The sequence below is a fragment of the Chiloscyllium punctatum genome, chromosome 19 (genome assembly GCF_047496795.1).
Source record: "Chiloscyllium punctatum isolate Juve2018m chromosome 19, sChiPun1.3, whole genome shotgun sequence".
Lineage (NCBI taxonomy): Eukaryota > Metazoa > Chordata > Chondrichthyes > Orectolobiformes > Hemiscylliidae > Chiloscyllium > Chiloscyllium punctatum.
The window spans coordinates 72750979-72777413 of record NC_092757.1 but is presented as its reverse complement, the minus strand read 5'-3'; the positions used below and the strand labels follow the sequence as shown (position 1 = coordinate 72777413).

The window sequence follows — 26435 nt, the reverse complement described above, 5'->3', positions numbered from 1 at the left end:
TCCATAATATCTGAGGGTGGCACAATGATATTGTATTGCCAAACCAATATCTTCAGGCCAAATTGACCTCATTTTACCCTGAATGATAGCAGTAATGTCCACGCTCAGGAAACATGCATTCCATTTTACAGCACCTTGAATGCTCCATTAGTGCATCCTTGGAGTGCAGATGGATTCAGCTGCTCTGTTACTGAGGCTTCTTAACGTTAGACCAATTGGAGTGCAGTGTCATGCAAATACACTCCATGTCCAGACAGAAGGCATTTACAGCTAAATCTGTGATGAGCAAGCAATGAGCTGAGGGGAAGCAGATCACACTGTATCCACCCTGTATTCAGAAAAGCAGGAAGCTAAAATTTTTTTTTTCATTTGTCATGTCATACTTCCACCTGAATCTGCCAGGAGCAAAGAGTGTTCATGTAGATTCAGTAGATCAGTGAAGATAGTAATAAGTACAGGCCTTTGGAGTAGATTGTATAATTGGTTGTCCAAATATTGCCACATCACTACCTCACTTCGACCTGCAGTAGCTCAGTGGCTGAGCCATGTTTTGTAGAAGGTCGCTGGCCTGCAACTTTAACTCTGCTTTCTCTCCACAGATACTACCAAACCTGCTGAGTTTCTCCGAAACTTCTGTTTTTGTTTCTGATTTCTAGTGCCCGCACTTTGGTTTTTTTTGGTTAGATGATCAGAATTCCCAATTCTGATTGGTGTACACAGTGACCCAAATGAGTATTCATGAATCTGTGTCAGTAACCCCTGATTAGCACTCTGTGATCCTGATTCAGATTCAAGTCAATACACTGTGACCTTGGAGAAAAAAAGAATATAGTGGCCTCTAATATTCAGCGACAATATTCAGTAATTCCCTGAGTGATAGTCAGTTATTGATAGTTGGTACCTGGTAACAACAGATCAGTTTTCAGTGATTGTCTCTAACAACCCCGCTGGAAATGTTTAGGAAGTCAAGATTAGGAACAATAGTGATACATCTGAGATTGGTATTCTGCCTGAACTATAGATGTGTAAAGGCCATTTGAGTGATGAACTGGAGTGTGCTGGCATCTCTTTTGAGTGGAACAGAACTTTAGAACAACCAAAACAAAATGTTTAAGTGAAATTGTGGAGTAAATGAGTATGTCTAAATTGCAATATCACATGCGAATGTACCTTAAGTTTCAATAACTGATATTAAATAAACCTTCAATCATTCAGTACAAGATGTGGCAAAAATTGGCAGTGTTTCCAGAATCCTGTTGTTTTGTAGGTTCATTTTTCAGATCTGAGTTTTAATATTCCCTAGATTCCTGCCATTTCAACAAGTCATGGGGTGGAGTCATACCAGCCCAAAGAAGTGGATTTGGAGGGAGGGGGCAAGAAGAAGTGTGAGAAGCTGCATTTTGAGATGGCAGTGAGTGGATTCTGACTTCTCATTCTTAAAGTAGCAGTGGTTCCCTGCCCAATAGCCACCTCCAAGTAAAAATAAAAGTAAAGTTGCTGCAGTCCTAATGGACCATGGGGCTGCTCTCTCACGAGAGAGAGTGAAACAACTAGGTGGTGGTTTAACCTAAGGGTCACCACACCGCAGGTGAGGGGAAGGTTGAAAAGGAGAATCTTTCATGATAACCTCAGCTAGTGCAGGAATTGAACCCAATTGGCATAACTCTTCATCGCAAACCCACTGACTAGCCAACTAAGCAAACCAAATCCCAATCTCTAAATGATTAGACATTTTAGGTGCTATTTGGAACAGTCAAGCAGAGTGCCAGGCGCTCTACAAACACAGTACACATTCTGTACACAAGAGTGTGGTGCTGGAAAAGCACAGCAGGTCAGGCAGCATCCAAGGAGCAGGAGAATCGACATTTTAGGGCATAAGCCCTTCTTCCCGAAACGTCGATTCTCCTGCTCCTTGGATGCTGCCTGACCTGCTGTGCTTTTCGAGCACCCCACACTCCACTCTGATCTCCAACATCTGCAGTCCTCACTGTCTCCTAATCTTCTGAACACTACAACAACAGGTTCTATAACACAGCCTCCCATTTAGGAGGTGGAAGCACTGTAAAAATTCAGGTTATGAAGGAGCCAGAAAAGGTCCCATTTCCTGGAAATATTCAGAGGGGAGAGGACTCGGCCCATGGTATTTGCTAGCTCCAATCTGTACAATGAAGCGGAGCTATGATGAGGGTTTCAAGTGTGCTGATCCGATATGGACACCAAGAGTAACTGAAAAGAGAGAGACTCTGTTTGGATGGGGAAGGGAGATCATGTTACTGGTGAAACTTGAAAGAATGCAGAACTTCCAAAGAGGGGCGTGAAAGATGAGAGAAATCCTTGATATGGAAGAGAGCGAGAGATATTGTTTTGAGAGACTCTGTTCCCAGAGAGAGAAGCATAATTTTAAGAAAATGCTTATTCTCTCAAATCTGCTCCAAGGACCTGACACAGATATATGAGCACCTGTGTTGAGTGCAGTGGGGTGTGACTGTGTAAAAGGGGCTGGATTATATGGGATGCTGTGTTCATTATCCTCCCTGGTGCTAAGTGATTGAGGGAGCGGGGGAGGTTGCACTCCCAAGCCTGATGGTAGTCCTTCAGCAGTGTCAGCCTGGAAGTGATGTTAATTACTTTAAGGCGACCCTTCCACCCCTTTGTCAGAAGAAAGGCCCCATCTTCGAGAGCTGCTGGACGATCAGTGCCTTCCCAGCATTGTCCGAACCAGGAGCAGTGGCTATGACAGGAACTGCAGGCAGTTGTGGGGGAATGATTTTTAACAGGGTTCCTCTGATGAACCCAGAAGAGGTATCCCATCTATCCCCACGAGCTTGTCTGACACCAACCCATGTAGCTAAAATGGCTGGCCTTCCCACAAGGCCCAGCGTCCGTACTATTATGGTTAGAACACCACGGATGGCAGAATGAAGATCTTAAGTGGCCATGAACTAGCCCAGTGGGCCCAAGGTAATGCGAGTCACCTGACATCTCCCTAGGGCCACACTTGAAATTTGAGATAGGTTGGAGGCCATGTGGGTTGGTGGTGGGAAGGGCAGCAGCTGGATTTTGCATGCCCCACCCTCATTCATATCTGCTGGCACAGGAGTGTGTGAAATGGTGTCAGGAGATCATCCAGCATGCAGTAAAACCAGAGGAGAAGCTCTGAAGCATCACATATGCAGCCTCTCAGTAGGCCACAGATATGCCCCTGGTATAACACTGTGGTTGTGGTACACTGTATATCAACATCACAATACTGAGTCCTGTGTACCTTCTCCTTTAGTTGTCCAGATTGTACAATTGCTCTTCATCTTGTCTACGTAAGACTTCTGAAGGTAAACTTGGATGGATACAAGTGAATTGTACATTATAAATATATAATAATGCTGAAATATGTTCTAAATTATGGACCTGTTTTCTAATAGATGGGACACGGCAGGACAAGAAAGATTCAAGTGTATTGCATCCACGTACTACAGAGGTGCACAAGGTACAAGTCTAATTTTTCAACAGTATAGTTTTTTTTAACTATATGGTAACAAAGATGTTTTATTCAGATTGGCTGAGTCATGTAAGCCAAAAAAGTTCAAATTCTTTCTACACTTCTGATCAATCTGTTGATGGGAGCATATAAACAGCAGTGAGGGACTGCTGCTTTGATGAGCTGCTGTCTTCAAATGAAATATTAGCTGCAACCTGAGTGAACAAAAACAATCTATTGGCACAAACTGAAGAGGAGCAGCAAGTTCTCCTCCTTGCTTGAAACCAGTTACCTTGCCATGAAGTTAATTTGTTGTTTGTTTGATATTGCAGAACAACTTCAAGTCTGCCAGTTTGATTAGATTAAGTTAGATTCCCTACAGTGTGGAAACAGGCCCTTTGGCCCAACCAGTCCACACCAACCCTCCAAAGAGTAACCCACCCAGACCCATTTCCCGCTGACTAATGTACCTAACACTATGGGCAATTTAACATGGCCTATTTACCTGACCTGCACATCTTTGGACTTTGGGAGGAAAGCGGAGCACTCAGAGGAAACCCACACAGACACAAGGAGAATGTGCAAACTCCACACAGACAGTCTCCCGAGGCTGGAATCAAACCTGGGACCCTGGCACTGTGAGGCAGCAGTGCTCACCACTGTGACATTGTGCCACCCCAAGAGTCACTGCACTTGTAAATAGTTAATTATCTGAGGCACCTTGAGACATTTCAACATGACTAGAGGCTATATAAACACAAAAACTTTCATTATTGTACAGAATCTAACTTTGTTTTCACATTGAACTGTTTGAGGTAAGAAACCTGAGAATTCTGCATGTCTCAGAATTCGAGGCTTACTTATTGAGAAGCAATCCCTCCCCCCATTACACATTGCAACGCATTCTCGTTGTTAGCCTTCTCTTCCCTACTCAGGGTGAAGTAAAATACTCCCCACAAATAATATATCCTTAAAACGTAGAGTCACAGAGTCATACAGCATGGAAACAGATCCTTTGGTTCAACCAGTCCATGCCAATCACCTGTCTGCTCCTGGTCCATATCCGTCCAAATTTTTCCTATTCATGTACTTATCTATCTTTTCAATGTTGTGCCCACATCCACCACTTCCCAAGGAAATTCATTTCACACGTGAACCACCTGCTGTGTAAAAACATTTGCCCCTCATGTTTTTTTAAAATCTCTCTCCTCTCACTTAAAACTGTGCCCCCTGGTCTTGAAATCCCACATCCTAGGGAAAAGACGCCACCATTAACCCTATCTATATCCCTCATGGTTGTATGAACCTTTATAAGATCATCTTACCACCTCCTACACTTATGCAGCCCTTCTTTATAGCTCAAACCTTCCATACCTGGCAACATCCTGGTAAATCTCTTCTGAACCCACTCTAGCTTCATAATGTACATCCTGTAACAAGGCATCTTCTGGGCCATCTGTCAGCTGGAAAGTTGTGATGTATAACTGGAATTTGGAAACTCTGAGACATTCTTCCTGGTGCTCTGAAGAGACACTGATTCCTCTACATGGCCTTACCACTCTCAAGAGGTAAGTACACGCCAACCCAGCGTGGATTCACAAGCTAACATAGTCCCCTATATTCACGTCTCACAGTGATATTACGACTGGGTGACTCTCAACCACAACAACTCGCATTTATATAGTGCCTAGCAAAAAACAAAATCCGTAAGTGTTTCACTGGAGTATTATCAAAGAAAATGCAACATCAAAACATCATGAGATATTAGGGCCGCTGACAAAAGCATTGGTCAAAGCAGTAGATTTTAAGGAATGCCTTTAAAGCTGAAGGGAATAAAAAAGAATTCCTGACCTTGGGGGCTAGTTAGCTAAAGGCCTGGTCACCAGTGGTAGAGCAATTTAAACTAAGGAGCGTAGAACTGGAGGAATGCAGGTATCCGGGAGGATGGTGAGGCAAGAGGAGGTTACAGAAATAGGGAGGTTGAAGCCATGGAGGGATTTGAAAGCAAGGATGAGAATTTTAAAACTACGGCATTGCTCATCTTGGAAACAGGAGAGCGAGCACTGAGGGAGATTGGATTTCTTTCCACATGGACTGAGCCCTTGATATTCTCTGATCCAATTTGACCAGTATCAATGGTCCTGAACCCTTCTCAAAAGCTGTGCTGCTAACATGCCTGATATCAGCAATCCCATTGTACCAAACTATAAAAATTGTTCTAAGCTCATGTATTAAAATGCTTTGAGACCTCTGTTGGTAACGAACATGCTGTAACATCGGTGCAAAGGGTGGTGCAGTACAAACTGTAGTGATTGCACAAATTATTTGCCTGAATTCTTCGTGAAAACAAGACATACAGCACCATCCTGTGGTCAGGAACAGATTTACAGTCATGTGTCAAGTATCAAGCTCAAGTGATTGTGAAGCCAGAGGAACATTTTGGGGCGAGTTAAATGCAATACCACATGGGCACCGTGCTGCTGAGTTTGAAGGTGAGTTAGCCATATATTCCATGTACAATGGAATATATGGCTAACCCACCACCTTCCTGCCAAGCCCTGAGCTATTTCTCATATTATAGCGGGCAAGTAAAGCTTCAGCCAGCCTGTCTGTCCCTAGGTCAGTGGAGGCCTGAGTTCCCGATTAAAGGCTATGTCAGGGTCTCTCTGTCACCATAATACAGTGGGCAGGGGAAGGTGGAAGGCAGGTGGACATCTCTTCACTTCAGTGTGAAAGGTGTTAAGGAAGTGGGTACCTTCATGAAGTGTCCCCTGACACATTGGGTGCAAACCCCTTCCCACCAAAAGCAACCCCACCCCTCCATGTTATCACCGCCTTTTCCACCACGGTGAGACGTCATAGTGGTGACCTTAATGCTACCTCTAGTAAAAATCTGTCCTCTACGTCAGGAGATAAGTTGATGATGCCTTTGCTGGTGGGTTGAGGTTACAAAGTCTCAGTTGTTGTCTCTCCATTAGAGCAGTGAAGTGGTAAGTGGATTAAGTTAAAACTTTTCCATTTGTTATCTGGGCTTAAGCTGGGACTGAGGTTTGGGATTTTCTGTTTGTACATATATGCATGCATTCTCATAGCAGCACACAATTGTTCTGTCGTACATCACATCGCTTCCAGAAGGAGGGGCAAGGGTCTGACAAAATTTGAAGGTTCCCAGTTGTTTATTCTGTAATTAGAAAGTACCATGCTGGGACTCTCCAGATGTGATAAAGAAGCATCATCATTGGAGGTTTGTCTCTACTGGAAATAATAAGTGGGAACCTGACAGATCTCCAGCTGGAAGAACTAGAGAAATGAGTCTGAACTAATTTTCTCTGGTAGTGGTGGGGATGTCCACTTGAAGTAATGAAGAGAAAAATAGGAGTTGGGTACAATGTCAGGGCAATTCACTGTGAACCTAATATCAGGAGCGGTATTATAACAGCAGGGCAATCTATTGTGGCACAGTGGTTGGTTGGCACAGTGGCTTAGTGGTTAGCACTGCTACCTCACAGCTCCAGGGACTCTAGTTTGATTCCAGCCTTGGACAACTGTCTGTGTGGAGTTTACACATTCTTCCCTTGTCTGCATGGGTTTTCTCTGGGTGCTCCGGTTTCCTCCCACAATCCAAAGATGTGCAGGTTCAGTGGAATGGCCATGGGAAATTGCCCAATAGTATCAGGGGATGTGTAAGTTATGTGGGTTAGCTATAGTAAGAACTCCATTTGGGTCTGGGTGGAATACTCTTCAGGGGATTGATGTAGACTCAATGGGCTGAATTGGGATTTTATGTTTCTAGGAGCCTAATTCTCACCATACTGGAAGACTGATGATACCTCTAAAAACCCAATTCTAGAATATTGTTTTAACAAGAACTTACCCTCATCACAGGTCAGTTTTACTAATCAGTGAATCAGTGGGTGACTTGAGAAAGCCTTATGCTTAAAACAGAAATTAAAATATTTACAAATTAGGAAGATAACTTTTCTCAGATCTCATCTGGGGCTTTGAATGATTTTCTTTGATATTTTGTTGAACATAATTCGCTAATTTTACAAAAAAATAATAATTGAAATGCCATCTCTTTTTCAGCAATAATAATTGTGTTTGATGTCAATGACATAGCATCATTGGATCATGTAAAGTAAGTAACAAAATGAAGTTTTTGCTTTATCTTTGAATTCACAGAGATACCTTCAAACACTCCATACTTATCCTTCCAAACAATCTATTATCTTTTCTTTCATACCTGGATTTGTGATGATCACAGCTCAGTCTGGTGTGCTTACTTAATGGTGTCAAGGAAGACATTGTGGATTTCTCAACCTATACCAGACTAGCAGGCTGGTACAATGCACCAGAACTCAGGTCTCCTCCAGAGGAAGCAAGGAAAGTATTAACTGTATTAGATATCAACCCACTTTAAAATTTGCTAGTCCTTTGGACCATCCTGGACTTGTACAAAGCTCTTCCATTATTGCATGTCCTGATTTTTCAACCGAATAGTAGTTTCCCTTCAAAGAAAAGGGACGATAGTAATTACTAAAGTGGGGAAAAGAAGGAAAGAGTGAATAAATCATCTTCACATAATTAATAAGGGATTATGCACACAATAATTAAGTCCTCTCCTGCTCTCAACTTTGTTTCAAAGGTGACAGCTGTACCAAAGGTATTTGAGCCATCAGGACTTTATTTTTATGCAGCTGATTAGTAGATTTATCCATTTTTGGGCTCATGAAAGGGAACAGCCTGGTTCCAGTGGATGGTAGGTTAAACCAAGGGAAGATTCTGTCTCACAAGTCATATCTCTAGCATAAATCTGCTGTTTATTTGTTCACAAGACAAGACTTGTACTGCAAATTGCAGTGTAGATAATTTACAAACCTGGTTTTCTTCCACCCAGAACATGTTTTATTCTTTCATGAGGTTTGGGGCTGTGTGGCTAATCCAAAATATGTTGCCCACCCCTGATGTTCTAGAGAAGGTGGTGGTGAGCCACTTCCTGAAACTGTTTCAGTTCTCGTGATACAGGGACACCCAAAGTCCTGTCAGCACTTGTCCTGGCAACAAGGTAGGGGGTGGCGATATAGTTCAAAGTCAGATGTGTGGTTTGCAGGGAATGGTGTTCTCACGGTACATGCGACTCTGTACCTGCTGCCTTGTCCTTCTAGGTGATAGAGCTCACAGGTTTGCAAGGTGCATTGGTGAAAGGCTACATATATATAGCATGTATATTCAGTTCAGTAAATGGCAAAGAAGTCTTGCCTTGATTTAAACTAATCTCTAGGCTTCTCTTACATTGTGAAGGAGGGCATTAAAAATGCAGATGGGAACAAAAAGCACTGAGCACTACATCATACTCCTTTTATTTCACTCATGCTTGGGATGTGAGCATTACTGGCAATGTCCGTATTTATAGTACACTTCTAATTACCCTTGAACCGAGTGGCTTACTAGGCCCTTGTAGACGGCATCAGACAGTCTGCTGCATTGGGTCTGGAGTCACGTTTGGTGGACTGAGCAAACAGAGCAGATTTCCTCCCTGAAGGGCATTAGTGAACTTAGACATCAGTGGATTTTTGCAATCGTTCAGTAATTTCATAGGCATTATTAATAATATTTAATCCAGTTTTTTTATCAATTGCATTTAACTTTCTCCAACAGCCTTGTTAGGATTTGAATTCAAACCTTTCAACTACTAATCAAGTAACATTGCTGCTATGCTACTGATCCCAGCTCTGATGCCGAGCAGCCAGTTCTGGTGGAGGAGGATATACTTAGCCATTTGTGGACATAAACATATGTTGGATAAGTGCATCCACCAAAGTGTATCTGGACATTATACCGAGGCTGTCTTGAAGACAGATGTCCAGTGTTCTCCTTATGGCAGTAGGTGGGCGTGCGATTTTTATTTTGTGTTTAGGCCTGTGTAAATGCAAGTGAAGCATAACCATGCCCAAGTGGAAGAGGAGACCCTAGGGTTTAGCTACATGCACCTCCACCTGCAACTTGCAATACTGATGGTGACCACCAACACCTGTACTTAAATGACCCTTAGGTAAGAGTGTTGTCTGTAATCTGATGTGCATCGCCATGAGTGATCCACATCTCCTGGAGATGCACCCTCAGCAATATTTGTACTGAGTACAGGTACTGTAGGTTGACTGTTGGATTCCAAATCCCTAGTTTTGAATCTTAAGCTACTGGGAGTAGAACAATTTAACTGTGTGGCAATAGACCTGTAACTGTTACATTCAACGTCACATCTTTTCATTTCATAATCATTCTCTGCTCCTTGACAATTCTTGAAATATTTAAATTGTTTTTGGCAGAATTTTGTTTAACATAGAAAAACACATAGAAATAAGTGATATAACATGATAACCAAATATTTTAGTGTATCAAATTAGCTTTTAGAATAAAAGGTCAAAATCAGTGATGGAGTGTGGTCATTTGCAGCTCTAACTGTTGACACTCTTATCCTTATAACAATTGCTATCGTGTTTTTTTTCAGACAATGGTTAAGAGATGCTCTTAAAGAAAATGACCCTACATCTGTCCTATTGTTCTTAGTTGGGACAAAGAAAGACCTTAGCGTAAGTAGAAAATACCTCTATTTAACTATCTATTTCCTATACTGCAAACCTTAAATTAGATTAGATTCCCTACAGTGTGGAAACAGGCCCTTTGGCCCAACAAGTTCATACCGACCTTCTGAAGAGTTACCCACCCAGACCCATTTCCCTAATGCACCTAACACTATGGGCAATTTAGCATGGCCAATCCACATGACCTGCATGTCTTTGGACTGTGGGAGGAAACTGGAGCACCCAGAGGAAACCCCTGCAGACTCCACACAGACAGTCACCTGAGGCTCGAATCGAACCTGGGTCCCTGGGGCTGTGAGGCTGCAGTGCTAACCACTCAGCCACTGTGCCAGCCTATGAGTGCTCCAATCTTGTATGCTCTTAGAATGCAGGAACAGGAATGAGTCTTTCAGCTCCTTCCAGAGGAAGTGGTGGATGCAGGTAAGGCAACAATGTTTAAAAGACATTTGGATTAGTACATGAATAAGAAATGTTTGCAGGGATATAGGCCAAGCACAAGCAGGTGGGACTAGTTTAGTTTGGTCTGAAGGGTGTGATTGTGTGCTGTATGACTCTATGACTCCTGTCTATCATTCTGAACATGGTTAAAAATTACACAACACCTTCAAAGGAGCAGCACTCTGAAAGCTAGTGCTTCCAAATAAATCTGTTGGGCTATAACCTGGTGTTGTGTGATTTTTAACTCTGTCTACCCCAGTCCAACACCAGCTGCTCTGCATCATTCTGAACATGACACTTCTGTGCCTCAACTTCATTTAACAACCTCTCAGCCACATTCTTTAATATCCTAAGGACAACTGTTGGGTGGCACGATGGCTCAATGGTTAGCACTGCTGCCTCACAGCACCAGGAACCAGGGTTCAATTCCAGCATCGGGTGACTGGCTATGTGGAGTTTGCATGTTCTCTCTGTGTCAGCATGGGATTCCTTTGGGTGCTCCAGTTTCCTCCTACAGTCCAAAGATATGCAGGTCAGGTGAATTGACCATGCTAAATTGCCCATAGTGTTCAGGGATGTGTTGGTTAGGTGCATTAGTTAGGGGTAAATGTCAGGAAATGGGTCTAGGTGGACTAGTCTCCAGAGGGTCGGTGTAGACTTGTTGGGCCAAATAGCCTGTCCCCACACTGTAGGGAATCTAATCAGATCAACTAACTACCAGTTAAAGCAAAGTATGGCGAATGCTGGAAATCTGAAACAGAAAGTGCAGGAAAAATGCAAAGTCTGGTAGCAACTGTGGAGAAAGAAATAAGAGTTAATGTTTTAAGTTGAATTGATTCTGCTTTGGAGCCAAACGAAATTCTGAAGCTGTCATATTCAACTCAACATATTGATCCTGTTTCTCTGCCCACCTTTGCCTGACCTACTGAGGTTTTCCAGTACTTTCTGTTTTTACTTCAAATGTCTATCAATCTCAGCATTGCAACCTTAAACGAAGAGAATTGCACATTTCCACTGCTCTTTTGTGTGGTTTTGTTACCTTCTTTTGACTTAAAAAAAGGTTTCTTCCAGTTTTGGAAGTGCAGTTATTTTCATTACCTTACTTTTATGATGATTGGCCATCTTGTCCTGCCTTACTTATTCATTGTAATGTATAGGGCTTGACTTCAGGAGTGTATTACGTGTGGAGGAGCAGGATTACTCTGTTCAACCTCAGAAGGAAATGTGGAAATCCCCTGCCCCAGGAACACCTCCATCCACACTACCTACATACACACACAAGCACACAAACTGGATTTTCTCCATAGTTAGTTATCTGAATTTGGGAAGCATTCCTGTAGTTCTTTAGAAGTTACATCTGTATGAATTTCACAGCTGTGCAAACTGCTTGGCATAGACTTTCCAGCCAATCGATTGGGAAGTCGGGAAGAGGTATGTAGGCCTATGCCTAGGATTGTCCAAAGCCTCCCAATTGTTCTGACTACTCAATGTGCCATATTCCACCCCGATAGATAAAATTGACCCCCTTTAATGCTGACTACACTCACCAAAAATCCCTGCAGTGGAATGAATTTAAACACATTTTGCTCAAACTGCTTAAACAATATGTCATTCCTTGTTCTTTACAGTCAGCTGCCCAGTATAACTTGATAGAGAAAGATGCCATCAAAATTGCCAAGGAAATAAAAGCTGAATACTGGGCAGTGTCCTCTCTCACAGGTGAGTATAAAGTGAATTTAGCTTTGCCTCATGTTGAGAAAAGCATAGACCTGTTGTTTCTAATTTCAGATATTATTAATCTAAAGTATTAGTTAATTACTGAGTGAAGCGATTGCACAGCTCAAGCTTGGACCATTCTCTGGTTTTCAACAAGCTGGGGTCATTTTAACTTCTGTGGTATTGTAAGCGGGTGGTATCGGCACCCACAATCACCCTCAGTGTCTCTGTTCAAGACTGCAACCTTACTTTCACATTGTTTAAAAATTAGATTGTGGCTATTTTAAGACTGACCAAATCTCTTGCATTGACTAGATGTTTTGTCTGGGGCACTAGAGCTGATGGAATTGAGACCTGCACAGTTTTACATTCTAACATTTCATTGCAAGACGCAATGAGATCAAGTGGTGACTAAAATTGAGGGCAAGTCATTCCAAATATCTTGTATGTACACTTGGCAGATGTGCTAGTGTTTGCATGTGCACTTCTGTGCAACATTTGTGTTTGGGCAAAAACATCTTTTGTCTAGAAACAGTACATAGTAGTGACAAATTTGAAATGCCCTGGTCTTTTGCCTAAGCCCCTCCCATCTCTCAATGTGCCCTCCCTCCTCCTCTTCCATCATCTGTGACAGGACCTTCATGTAATGATCCCTGCACCTAGGATATTTATCCATCCTTTCCCTAGATCTCTCCTGGGCTTTAAATGCCCACACAGAACAATAGTATTGAACAGGTCGTTTTGTTATAACACATGTTCCATTGGCACTAATTCGCTTTAACATGATTGATGAATCAATAATAACATTGCCAACACTTTAAGCACTTTTTCTAAAGCACCATTTTTCTATAATGCGGGGTTGCACAAGAACACAACCGTCACATTATAGAATATCTACCTGTTTTATGAATCCTGACTTTTTGTTCAGTGAACAAATTGCACCTGCACCCCATACCCACCACATCACCTTACAGGTCGTTTGGCATTTTCTTACGGTTAACGTGTTTGCTGAGAATTTGCTGAATCGACCTTCCCCAGTTGGCCATTGCAACTTCTGTGGAAACTGTGGATGAACCATTTAAATGAGCTTTCCACTGGTTACAGTGTTCTGTCAGGAGAAGCCACTGAGCAATTTCCTGATGATTATGTGCATTCTTATAGGAGGGGCCTAACCCAAGTTACTGGCTGAACAACGCCAACAGGTGGTGCTCTTGAACCAATGTTCAACGCTACGTAATTCTAGTCAGATGCCAAAATTCCAACAGACTCAATCTCTAAAATAGATCCTACCAAAAAGCTGAAAGCAAGCAGTTTATTTTATCAGAACATATATTATTAGCCTGCCAAAACTGAATGAGATAAATGTAACATTTATGGATTTCCTCACAAAATGCAGCCAACTAATTCAACAATGTGTTACTAATTTGTGGGTTTTACAAAATTAAAATGGTGTATCCTTTTCATTTCCATGTTACTCACTCTAACAAAGTTAATATTTAAAATGTAACCAATGAACTGGAGTATATTTTGATATGGACTTTAGACGCAATGTATTATGGTTAAGATGTGGAGTCATTTAGTTCAGTTGGACGGATGGCTGGTTTGCGACGCAGAGTGATGCTGACAGCACGGGTTCCATTCCCACACCGGCTGAGATTTACTGTGAAGGTGCCACCTTCTCAACCTCGCCCCTTGCCTGAGGCCTGGTGACCCTCAAGTTTAACTCACTACTGGCTATTTCTCTCTAATGAGGGAGTGGGACTTTGGTTCCATTCTATTGGTGACAGTTATATTACTCGGGTATTTTCATTTTCTGTCATCTGCACAGGCCTCCTGGATTATGCATTGTTCCTTCACCAGGCAGTTTCCAAAGAAACTATAGATCTATGTATGAAATGTACTGTGAGAAACTAGAGGAATTTGGTCTTCTCCTTCTCTCCTGGTTTAAGGGTTGAGTAGTTAAACTTCTTTATTTGGCAGTTCTCCACTGTGCTTACATATGTGCACCACTATATCATTGTGTTGACATGCTGGTATGTCTTTGCATTGCTGTGTTTGAAAGCAAGTCATGATTCTGTACAACACACTGTACCAGTAAACTGTTCTGTAGAGCTTCAACTGAATGCTAATATGTTGCTCTTCATTAACACTAGGAGAGAATGTAAATGAGTTCTTCTTCAGGGTTGCATCATTGACCTTTGAAGCTAATGTACTGGCTGAGCTAGAAAAGACTGGCCCCAGGAAAATTGGGGATGTTGTTCGTAAGTATAACTGTTAATAAAGTTCAATATCTTTCCCACTCTGTAGTAACTATTCAGCTTGTCAAAGTTGTAATGGCAGCAGTAGTGATAAACCATCCCATGGTTTATCATTCTTGGCATGATCTCTGTCACTGTATTAGCAACTCTTGCTAAAATAATAAGGAAGTCAAATATTCTGCTTGAATTTGCCCCTGGTATTAGGGGCAAAATACTGACATGGATTGAAAATTGGTTGGCTGACAGGAAACAAAGAGTAGTGATAAACGGCTCCCTTTCGGAATGGCAAGCGGTGACCAATGTTGTGCTGCAGGGATCAGTGCTGGGACTGCAGCTTTTTACAATGTACATTAATGATATAGATGAAGGTATTAAAAGTAATATTAGCAAATTTGCTGATGACACAAAGCTGTGTGGCAGGGTAAAATGTGAGGAGGATGTTAGGAGAATACAGGGTGACCTGGAAAGGCGAGGTGAGTGGACGGATGTATGGCAGATGCAGTTTAACGTGGATAAATGTGTGGTTATCCACTTTGGTGGCAAGAACAGGAAGGCAGATTACTACCTAAATGGAGTCAAGTTAGGTAAAGGGGCAGTACAACGAGATCTAGGTGTTCTTGTACATCAGTCAATGAAAGCAAGCATGCAGGTACAGCAGGCAGTGAAGAAAGCTAATTGCATGCTGGCCTTCATAACAAGAGGAATTGAGAATAGAAGGAATTGAGTATGGCAGCTGTACAGGGCCCTGGTGAGACCGCACCTAGAATATTGTGCGCAGTTTGGTCTCCAAATTTGAGGAAAGACATTCTGGCTATTGAGGGAGTGCAGCGTAGGTTAACGAGGTCAATTCCCGGAATGGCGGGATTATCTTATGCTGAAAGATTGGAATGACTGGGCTTGTATACGCTTGAGTTTAGAAGGCTGAGAGGGGATCTGATTGAGACGTATAAGATTATTAAAGGATTGGACACTCTGGAGGTAGGAAGCATGTTTCCGCTGATGGATGAGTCCCGAACCAGAGGACATAGTTTAAAAATAATGGGTAGGCCACTTAGAACAGAGTTGAGGAGAAACTCCTTCACCCAGAGAGTGGTGGGTGTATGGAATGCTCTGCCCCAGAAGGCTGTGGAGGCCAAGTCTCTGGATACTTTCAAGAAAGAGTTGGATAGAGCTTTTAAGGATAGTGGAATCAAGGGTTATGGGGATAAGGCAGGAACAGGATACTGATTGAGGATGATCAGCCATGATCATAATGAATGGTGCTACTGGCTCAAAGGGCAGAATGGCCTACTCCTGCACCTATTGTCTCGAGAGTCACTTCAGCATCTAATGTCAGATTGGAATCTGTCACAACTACTTGTTCACCAAGTTGTGTCACACTCCAAGTTACATCCATTTCATCTTCATCAGTTGGCGCTAGTAGTGTATGCTGTTGATAGGGTACCTTTGTTGCTCTTTTAATTGGGGCCCTATATATGAAGATTACAAGTGATATCCAAGCTGAAGCAAATCAGGACACCAAGAAGATGGCAACCAAAATGCCAGGGTAAATGTGCTGTCAACTAACTTAATAACATTTCCATGCCTAGTGACGTTGCTTAAAATAGACCTTGGTGTCATTAATTGAGTAGGAAGAATTGAATCAAGGTACAGGAAAGGATAGGTTTTAAAGTTGTGCGTGTTCGTTCTGAATTTATTTTTGTTATGAAGTATCATCAGCTAGAATGTACAGTCTTGTCTGTTTACCTTTTTAACAATACTTTCTTTCTCCACAGGTATCAACAACAATGACACAAACCTGTTTAAAAATCCAAAGAAATCCAAGCCTAATTGCTGTCAATGACAGAGAGCACACTGCCAGTCTAACAGGTTACATGTATGTTGCACTGTATTCATTTTTAACCAAAGTTTTTTCACGCCAACAAAATGTCACCAGTCACTTCCCAATTGCCTTTATAACGCAAATCAATGTTAGGAGATGAAAGAATAATGCCATTCAGGAGAAATGTCCAGCAAGGAACCCTGTCCATTTGAAAATATTGCTGTCAAGCCTTTGCCACATATGTCAATCCTGCAAAATGTCATAATCATCAGTGGAAATAAAACGTAACACTCCCATGAACTGCAGCTCACTTGGATGGTCAGTTGTGTTGAACTCTGTTATAACCAGGAAGAAAACCATTGTTGGAGATTTTGTGCCTTGCACTGCTGACTTAGACCTAAAAATATCACTTCTCTAGGACAAACATAAAAAGCAAAGGTCTGGGATGGAAAACACAACAAGGTACCCACTAAAATTCCTCTTGGAGAGTTTTCCTCGTTTTATATACAGTGCAAAACAAGAGGTGGAAAACTAGGCTTTGAGTGTCACAGATTCTTAAATGAGCTCATTCAATTGATATCCACTCACAACATTAGAGAGAAAATTGGATGATCTCCCTTACATGCTGATTTTCCTGCATTTGTCTCAACTGAGTAATCCGTAGCCCCAAGTTCAGGACCTGGGAAAATACTGTTTTTGACGGTATGCAAAGACTCCACAAGGTTACACAAAGCAACACATATCAACAGTACTGTATACCCAATTGTATAGCTGAACCAAAGCTTTGTCATGTTTGTATGTACTTAGTGCTAATTGAAGAACTGCAGAGATGGAGTGTTCAAGTATTAAGGAGAGACATTGTTTGCATGTATTTCAACACCAGGATCACTAATCCTGCCAGCAATGCAAGTTTACATACAAATGTAATTATTGTGTCTATAATTTTGAAATGACTCAGCTGCATCATTATCAACATAAAATGCAAGGTATTTCCTTCCTCTGTCCTAAATTCTATCCTTTTATGACACCTGACTTGCAGATTCAGTCCAAGTTTTAAATTATAAAGGAACCAGATAGTGACACCACTGTTTGCTAGTTTCCAGTGGACAAAAGGAATATTTAACCTGTGCCAGCAACCAGATGACACTTAGTTACACAGGTAGAGACCAACATTATGGGTCACTGCCCCTTGAGAAAGCCCCAGGAATTTTGGGACTCTTCCAAAGCAGGCCCTGATGCAAAGGCATTCTGACCCTTCCAACATATTTTCTTGCTCCCATAAGAACCAGATATCCATTGGAGATGTCCTGATGAAAAAGTCCTTAAGACTTTGTGAGCAGTTGCCTTTCAATTGCAGAATCAGAGAAGATGGGTGTAACCTTTGGACAAGACCCAATCCTTCTTGGGGAAATCTAGTCAGATAGCAGTGGGAGCTTTCTAGCCACTCTTTTTAGGCTCTGTAGCGGAGTGAGCTGATGTGACCAAATGGTTCACTTGACTTGTCCTATCAAGTATGGCTGTTCTGAAACATAAACCAATGCACTTGACTAGATACCCTGCTGTGTTCATCCACTACCCAGGCAGAGGTTCCTAGAAACTTGCTGCTAATACAGCAATAGGCCATTGATCTCCTCAAACCAGTAAGTCACTCACTTAGATCAAGGCTCATCCGTGGCTTCATTGCCAACCAATGCTCTTTCACCTTTAACAGTGTTACCTAACCAAACCAAAATTCTGTTGACCAGATATCGGAAAATTTACAGCAAAGATTGAGGCCATTTAGTGTATTGTGTCTGTGCCAACTCAGGAATGACTATTCAAACTCTTCAACTCAGTTCTTATCATGCTGCCAATTACTTATCAAACTTTTTACTAAGGGATATTCATCCTTCACATTCACTCTGTCCAGTCCCTCATAATTTTGTACATCTCAATTAAATCTCCCACCAGCCTCCTCTGTTCCAGAGAAAAGAACTCTAGCCTATCCATTTTTTTCCGAATAGCTAAAATTCCTTATTCCTGACAACAGGCTTATCATTCACCCCTGTCCCTTTCAGTGTGATCCTGTTTAATACAATAAACAGAACTCTGTGTAGTACTCAGTGTTCCCCAATTAATTTTGTATACTCTCAAGAAGCTTGCTACCATCCAGGAAAAAGCAGCTTGCCTGTTTGGCATCTACCACCTTAAATACTCAGTCCTACCATTCTGATGTGCATTAGCTATGGTGCGTACTGTCCAGTTGATGGACGACAGCAATCCTTCAAGGCTCATTTGACAGCAACTTCCAAATGTGTAACCTCTGCCATCTACAAGGACAAGCTGATACACGTGGACACCATCAACTGAAAGCTCCCCTCCAACCATACACCATCCTGATTTAGAAGTACAACGGCGTTCCTTCACACTTTCTGGACCAACATCCTGGTACCCTCTCCCGAACAGCATTGTAAGTGAGTGTACCTCCACCACTTGGACTGAAGAGGTTCAAGAAAGTGCATCACTGCCATGTTCTCAAGGGGACCAGGGATGGACAATAACTGCTATCTTGCCAATGATGCTTGATACTGCACTTAAAGAGTAAAGTGCTGACATAAACCAACCTCCCTTCTTTCACCTCATCTTCGAAAATGGAAAGTGGTATTTCAGCAAACAACTTGGTAACTTCTAAGGTGCTGAGTTCAACTAAATTTTAAACTGTCCATGCAATGTTGCAGCCTGACAATAGAAACTGCAGAGGTTACGATTTTTTTGAAGAGGATAAACAGAATAATTCATATTTATAAAAGGGATAAGTGCAATTGGTTGAGAATCCTCCAATACAGTATTATTCTTTCTGTACAGGTTGTTTAAAGATAATCCAGTTTGACATGGCCTTATGATTTAATATACTAGTTCTGCTGCTTGGCAAATTATTTATCCCAAATTTGAGGACCAGAATTTAATCGAAGCAGCAGTGAGCCCATCCACAGGTAGAGAGCTGGTGATAATCTCCCTGTAACCATTTCAGGGACCCCCTCATCTCTGCCAGACTCGAGTTAACATGAGTCGTTGGTGATGGAGGCCTCGGTGTCTTGGAGGTAATTTCCCATTTCTAATAGCTGCCTGCAATTAGAGGCTGTCAGCTCTCTATTACTGGCAATGCCAGTAAGAGTGTGGGCCACTGCCAGTACTACAGTAGGACCCAAGAACAGCATCATTTTGGAGCCCTGGAGGAAGGGTAAGTGAGGTGAGATAACTGGGATCAGTCAAAGAGGCCCTGATGAGGAGAAATTTGTGAATTGGTGGGGTGTCACTTTAAAGGGCAGAAAGGGGACTGACATTGACAGACTGCTACCAGTATGGCTTTCTGTCAGGTAAGTGAGAGCAAAATTCCCCACATGCTCCCTTCCTACCGAACCAAGTTTTTTGAGGAGCTGCTCCTAGGTCGTTTCAAGGACACAGGATTGTTGACTTGTAGTGAAGATAAGAAACCTGGGTGTATCATTTTCCAGACACCGATGGCAGAGTCTCCACACAACACCACAGCACACACCAAAATCCTGCACCCCATTCCTTTGCTGGTTGTGAACAAACATTTTCCTGCGGACAGGGACTAACTGAGCTTCCCTATTGTCAGCATCACAATCATTCTATGTACTGGTGGCAATGTGACATTGTTCAATGGTTTGCTTGTACATCAGGTTAACAATTTTGTTCCATTATACATTCTGCATCCTTATTTCTTTGATTTGCAATGTAAGTTGAAGCCCAAATAATCAAGAGAACCACAACTCACAAAAACTGTCACTTTTATTTCACTCTTTTGTTTTGAGATTATTGAGGCATGTTTCTGCCTTCTTGGTTGTGAGTTATTTTGCAATACCCTGGTACCATAAAAGGTGCTATGTAGATGCCAGCATTTTATTTCTTTGTTTGTATTTTAACCCCTTTGCTTTATGTGACTGCTGCAATGATCTTTTCCCAAACAGCTAAGTTTTTGTGGCCTCCTAGCCAGTATTCCTTACTCACCCAAATTAGTGGTCATGTTTGTCTGGATGATAGATACTTAAAAAGCCCTTTGTGAGATCTTAAATTCATTTGAATGCTTTGAAGTGAGAAAAAGAAAGGGCTCTTCTAACTGACTTCTAGACAAACAGAGCAAGCTTTCTTGGATGATATATTGTGAAAATGTTAAAAGAAATTTTAATGGCGCTCAAACTTCCTTGATTTATAATAAAAGTTTATTCAAAATACATTTTAAATTAAATTCTGAAGAAAATACATCATGTATTTATACTTACCAACGAACTAACAAGACATTCTTATGATTGAATCAGTAGAACTCAAAAATTACTTGTTGGATAGGGACAGATTTTAACTTTGGGGGTGAAGTGAGAATGAGGTTGGAAAACAGTTACCTTCCTGCAACCCTGTCTAACAAACCCTACTTGATTTTCCTTCTCATTGACTTCCTTGGATGAGAAAGACAATTAGATGAGTTGTATGATGGGCAGTTTATCCCAACCTCCCCCACCTGCCCCTGCCAACAGTTAATATTTACCGCATAGCGGGTTATTCCTTGAAGCGGTCTCAACAACCTTTCTTTATAACATGCGCATTTGCAAGGTCATTGTCGGGTAAATTCTCTCTTCAGATTATATATAAATTTAGAGATTAAACATTTGGACAAACCTATTTTTTGATTTACATTTTTAAATCCAGTGATCAGTTGATTGCTCATTTCGGAAGATTAATGTATGGGAATGATAACTGGTAAAGATATTGATAAGTCAGTTAACTAATTTTCGAAGTGCCACTGATAGAGAAATTTTGAAGTCATGTTATCTGACATCTGTAATGAATCCATTCAAAATGAGTTAAGGGCAATGGGGTTTCTTGCAAATTTATTGTATTCATCACTGAAATACATCTTAGTGCAGTTTGTATTTGTTTGCTGTTATGAGAGGAGTCAGCACTTGGGAATTGAATCCAACCATATGAAAACCCAAAGTTATTAACCCACTGTTGAGGTAAAGAGTGTGAAGGGGACAGTGATTATTTCTATGATGATCTTACACTGTAGTATGTGCAAGCCTTTTGACAGGAACACAATTGTTTTCTTAATCTTTGTGGTCACCAAGGTTGATGAATCTTTTCCTCTGTGTCTCCACTCATTTTGGTGATCATAATATTTCAGAAGTTGCAGTTTTATGTTCACATAGTTTTTTTTCTACTTTACAGTAGACTGGTACATGTTGCTCCAATAAAAATGTATTCACTGTTTCAGGAATGAATCTACTTTTCACCCTGAGGTCTGTATGACATGAGAACTTTGTAATAAGTTTAGAGACAAATCAAGTAAAATGAGAAAAAATATGAGCTCCATTTCTGATCGGAATGTGCTAAACATTATCCAACAGCTGCAGGGTTAAAACCGTAAGAAATAAGAACAGGAGCAGGCTGATCGGTCCTTTGGAACTGCAACAACATTCAATAGGATCATCACTGATCTGACTTTCCTGACATCCATTTCCCTGCCCTTTCCCCAATAACCCTTGATTCCCAAAATGATTAAGAATCTATCTCAGCCTTAAACGTACACAAGGACTCTACCCCCACAGCTCTCCGCAGCAAGGAGTTTCAAAGAACCACCAGTCCTCTGAGAGAAGAAATTCCTCTTCATCTCAAGTCTTAAATTGGGGCCCCTTTAGTCTGAGACTATGCCCCTCTGGTCATAGACTCTCACATGGGGAAACAACCCCTCAGCATTTACCCTGTCAAGTTGCTTAAATATGATATCACCACCCATTCTTCTAAACTCCAGTGAGTATAGTTTAACCTTTACTCGTAAAGCAATTCCTCCTGATCAGGGATCATCTCAGTGAACATTCTCTGAGCTGCCTGCAATGAAGTAATATGCTTACCTAAGTAATGGTTCCAAAACTGCTCGCAGTATACCAAACATGGTGTCATCACATTGTACAATAAGACTTTTCCTACTGTTGTACTCCAATCCCCTTGAAATACGAGCCATTAACCTTCCCGATTCTCTGCTGCACCTGTGTGAGACTTCAATTATAAAGAGCAGTGCGGGATCTCAAATAGTATCTTCATAAAATATTTCTTGCCTTGTTGGATGGAAGTACGGCTGGAGACTAATACAAAATGAAAAGAGACTCACTGTCTAGAGGGAGGGATTTTTAAAAAATGAATTAGTCGCTCTGGGTTGTTTTCCAGTGTTTTCCAATACCCACGAAACGACATGACCAGCTATCCTTAGTAGCCACACACGCAGATGACAAGCAACATGAATTCGACTGGGACAACACTACTACTATAGGACAAGCCAAACAGAGAACAGCCAGGGAATTCCTAGAGGCATGGCACTCATCCACAGATTCAATCGATAAGCACATCGACCTGGACCCAATATACCAACCACTGCAACGGACAGCTGGAACTGACAACCGGAAGCGGCAGATTCAAACCACTACAAATGTCGGAGGAAAGATCACAGAAACGCTTCACAGGAGCTTCCCAAGCACTGAGGATGTCACCTAGACAGGGGACAAAACGTCTGCAACACAAATTCCCAGCTCGGCGAACAGAACCACAACAATGAGCACCCGAGCTACAAATCTTCTCACAAACTTTGAACACATAGCACTGTCTCCAGGAGCTTGTTCAAAGGCAAAAGATGCAAGCTTCAGGGTTTAATGACTTTAGAGATTAACTTTCCATTGGATTTTGTGATTTAAAGTTGGATTTGCTGTGTTGTATGCTTGGGGCCAACCCCATCATGTTATGTAACGATAATGGTTCTGAAGGAGTTAATGGAATGTCACACTGGCTCCACCCATTCTACTGACATTGCACACAGTTTCTGGGAAGAGATGAGTTTTCTAGATTTTGGAGAGAGCAGGTATATCTGTACCAGCATTGAGGTGCTGGTCCCAATTATTATACATGACTAAAATGTAATGGTACTTATTACTTGCATATGCAACAAAACCTCTTGTTATCTAAGAACGGTGCTTCTCCTGTGGAAACTCAATGGTACCTTATCCTCTAGCATGAATTGCTAAATGAACCCAAGACAAAGAAAAGGGAGGGTTTTTGGCAGAGAATAACATCAACCAACCCTTTCCTGATACAACGTACTGGTAGAGATGGCAAATACCACAAGGCACCAGCAATTGTTGTCTGGCAAAATAGATCCATTGGCACGCCTCATGATTGTATTTTATATCCTGAAACAGTTTGTAATTATTCAAATAGCATATGATACCAATAAGCAGGATGCATTTTTCCTGGTAGAAGTAACAGAACCATAAGACGATTTCTGGTAAGCATATTATCATGGTTAATGGAAATAAAACTAATTTTAACTTGAACATGGGAATAGATGTATCCATTCTTTCATATACATACATATAGTTAAAGGCTGTATTTCTCCAACTGAAGGTGCAGGACGTATTAAGGTATTATGCCACATGCATATTACACTTCATTTTAATTGAGGTGAATTCACTGATAAACTGTCTCTTCTACTCAGCGTTGTTGTTTATTAAACAGTGATATTTGTGTAACTTTGGATATTCTTTATTCAGCAGTTGAAGAAATTTTAGTTAATGTATTATGTTGTGAATCAGTCTTCATTGAAGAAACTCCATCCTTGTGACCACAAGATGACATTGTGGGGATATCATTTTTAATTGAGAAGCTGGATGAAGCAGAAGAGAAGCACACCAATGATGAAGGGAATCACTCTCTCAGGAAAGAGTGGAAGAGAATTAAAAATGCCACTGTTGATTTATTGGAGGATGAGATCCTGAATTTTGCTTTTCTCCTTGAAAACAGCGTAGATAATGATTATGAAAGTCCTGGTGTCTCTGCTGATCGGTATATTGGAGAAAAAGTCCTGAGCACTGCAGGAAGATTATTTCAGCAAATTCAAGTTCTGACAAAAAAAAGACTGGTAGATGCACATTTGGTTGGAACATGTTTGAGGAAGATTAACAAAACACTGGCACTACACAGGAGTTTCGGAGTTTCATGGTGGAAAATGCTGCAAGACAAGAAATTGACACAATGGCAGGAATTAAAGGAAAGAAGGAGTACAGTATCATCTCAGACATGACAATTTGACAAATGTCTTCCGTCTGCCAAAGTGCCGTTGCTGTTCTACATGTTGCAACACACAGTCTGAACACTCTCGGAAACAGAAGACAGACACTGCTGTAAATAACTCACCCACACCATTGTGTGGCATAGTTCACCTCACAGCTCAGCTCGACAAATCAAAGACATTCTGTAGCTCAAATGTTTGGAACTAAACTGGATAGTTTTCAGGCAATTACTGTGGATCTGTATATGAAGAAGAAGCAAACAGATTTCTGTAGAATTAAGTGCACTCTGTTTCACAACATGATAAAGACCAGCCAGTTCTACAGCACTACCAAACAGAGAGAAATGGTGCAATGGGAGAAAGTGAATGTGACATAGTGGAGGAAAAAAACCGAAACAACTGTGGAAGCTGATAATCTGAAATGAAAACAAAACTGGCTGGAGAAACTCAGCGGGTCTGGAAGCATCTGTGGAGAGGAAGCACAGTTAACATTTTGGGTCCAGTAACCCTTCTTCAAGGTTATGAAGTAGGGTTGCAGAATCCAAAATGTTAGCTTTGCTTCCTTTCCACAGATGCAGCCAGACCTGCTGAGATTCTCTAGCAATTTCTGTTTTTGTTTGTGACACAGTAAAGGAATGTGCAAATGCTATAACACATCTGAAGAGGTTAAAAATCTGTTGAATGTTTGCCATAAGGCAAATATCTGAAACTGGATATCTATCCTGTTGCCAGTGTAGCTGTTATACAGGGAATGTCCTATGGTAATATAACTTTCAATCAGAATACTATGGAGGAGATGCCTATAGAGCTACCAATCTTAATGTAAGTGTCCAAGAGAGTCTGATGTCTTCAATTATTCTATTGCTAATAATGGTGAAATCCTACCTCGGGAGTTCCTGGGATATCATTTTTTGCAGAGGAGAAGCTTCAAGCTGAAGCGAGTGTGGAAGGAGATGTGTTATCGAACACAAAAAAATACTTACAGTGAGAGTAGTTGGGGGTGTATAGTTTCTTCATCTTCAGTACAGTCTTTGAAATAGTCTTTGTTCTGCTTTTTGTGCCTAGGGTGGCATGCTGGCTCAATGGTTAGCACTGCTGCCTCACAGTGCCAGGGATCTGCATTTGATTCCAGCCTCAGGTGACTGTCTTTGTGGAGCTTGCACATTCTCCCTGTGTCTGCGTGGGTTTCCTCCCACAGCCCAAAGATGTGCAGGCCAGGTGAATTGGCCATGCTAAATTGCCCATAGTGTTAGGTGCATTAGTTAGGGGAATGGGTCTGGATGGGTTACTCTTTGGAAGGTCAGTGTGGACTGAAGACCTATTTCCATACTGAAGGGAATGTAATCTATTTTTCATCTATTCAATTCAGTCCTGCATAAGTAGTGGAATAGTTCTTTCATCATCATTGCAGCAGTGTGAGTGTTAACCAATAGAGTTACATAAAGGAGTTGGAAGTGCTTTTTTCAAATCAGTGCTTTAACTTTTCCCCAATGTGTAAAGGAAAAGAAGGATATGTAAAAGAAGAGACTGAAAATTTCAGTCTGTTGACTTCCTCTTTGTGAGATTTTGATGGTTCTGGTGCTGAAGATTTGTCTTTTGAATCAGTCTTTCTTGGATCAGTGTTCAGTGCTTTTGCCTTCAACTCAACAGCATTTATTGTGAGAAGCTCCAGCTCAGTCTGCCAATGTGCTTGAGTTCCAAAGAGAAAATAATGCAATGTATGCATCCGTCATTTCCTCAAAATGAAATGAGAACACATGGAGAATGTTTCCTTTGATGAAAGAGACTGATGGGGGAGTAGAACTAAGATGAAAATTTAAATATTTTATCGAACAAAATGAAAGACTTGAGGGAGGTGTAGTTTATAGGATTAATAAATAAGCGTTAACAGCTAGACTGCATCAGTGGTTAATATGAGATTATGTTAGATCACACAAAACTGGAACCAAAGTGTGGAATATTCTGGTGGTGCCCAGTTTAAGCCTCTCTTGTCTTTCTTGTTAAGAGTTAATCC

The 26435-nt window shown here is 41.4% G+C and overlaps 1 protein-coding gene across 3 annotated transcripts in view; it reads left to right on the top strand.

Annotated features, from left to right (window-relative positions):
- LOC140491468 (ras-related protein Rab-34-like) overlaps positions 1-23687 on the top strand; it is a 60244-nt gene extending 36557 nt beyond the window's left edge. For 2 of the 3 annotated variants that reach the window (XM_072589661.1, XM_072589663.1), the window contains exons 6-11: positions 3420-3484; positions 7562-7613; positions 9984-10065; positions 12144-12234; positions 14385-14492; positions 16265-17320. In XM_072589661.1, coding sequence (XP_072445762.1) covers positions 3420-3484; positions 7562-7613; positions 9984-10065; positions 12144-12234; positions 14385-14492; positions 16265-16332 — 466 coding nt within the window. In that variant the 3' untranslated portion in view covers positions 16333-17320. Of the gene's footprint in view, positions 1-3419; positions 3485-7561; positions 7614-9983; positions 10066-12143; positions 12235-14384; positions 14493-16264; positions 17321-22530 lie in introns of those variants that run through there. The other variant, XM_072589662.1, reaches the window with a different exon arrangement.
- Positions 23688-26435: the final 2748 nt, after the last annotated feature.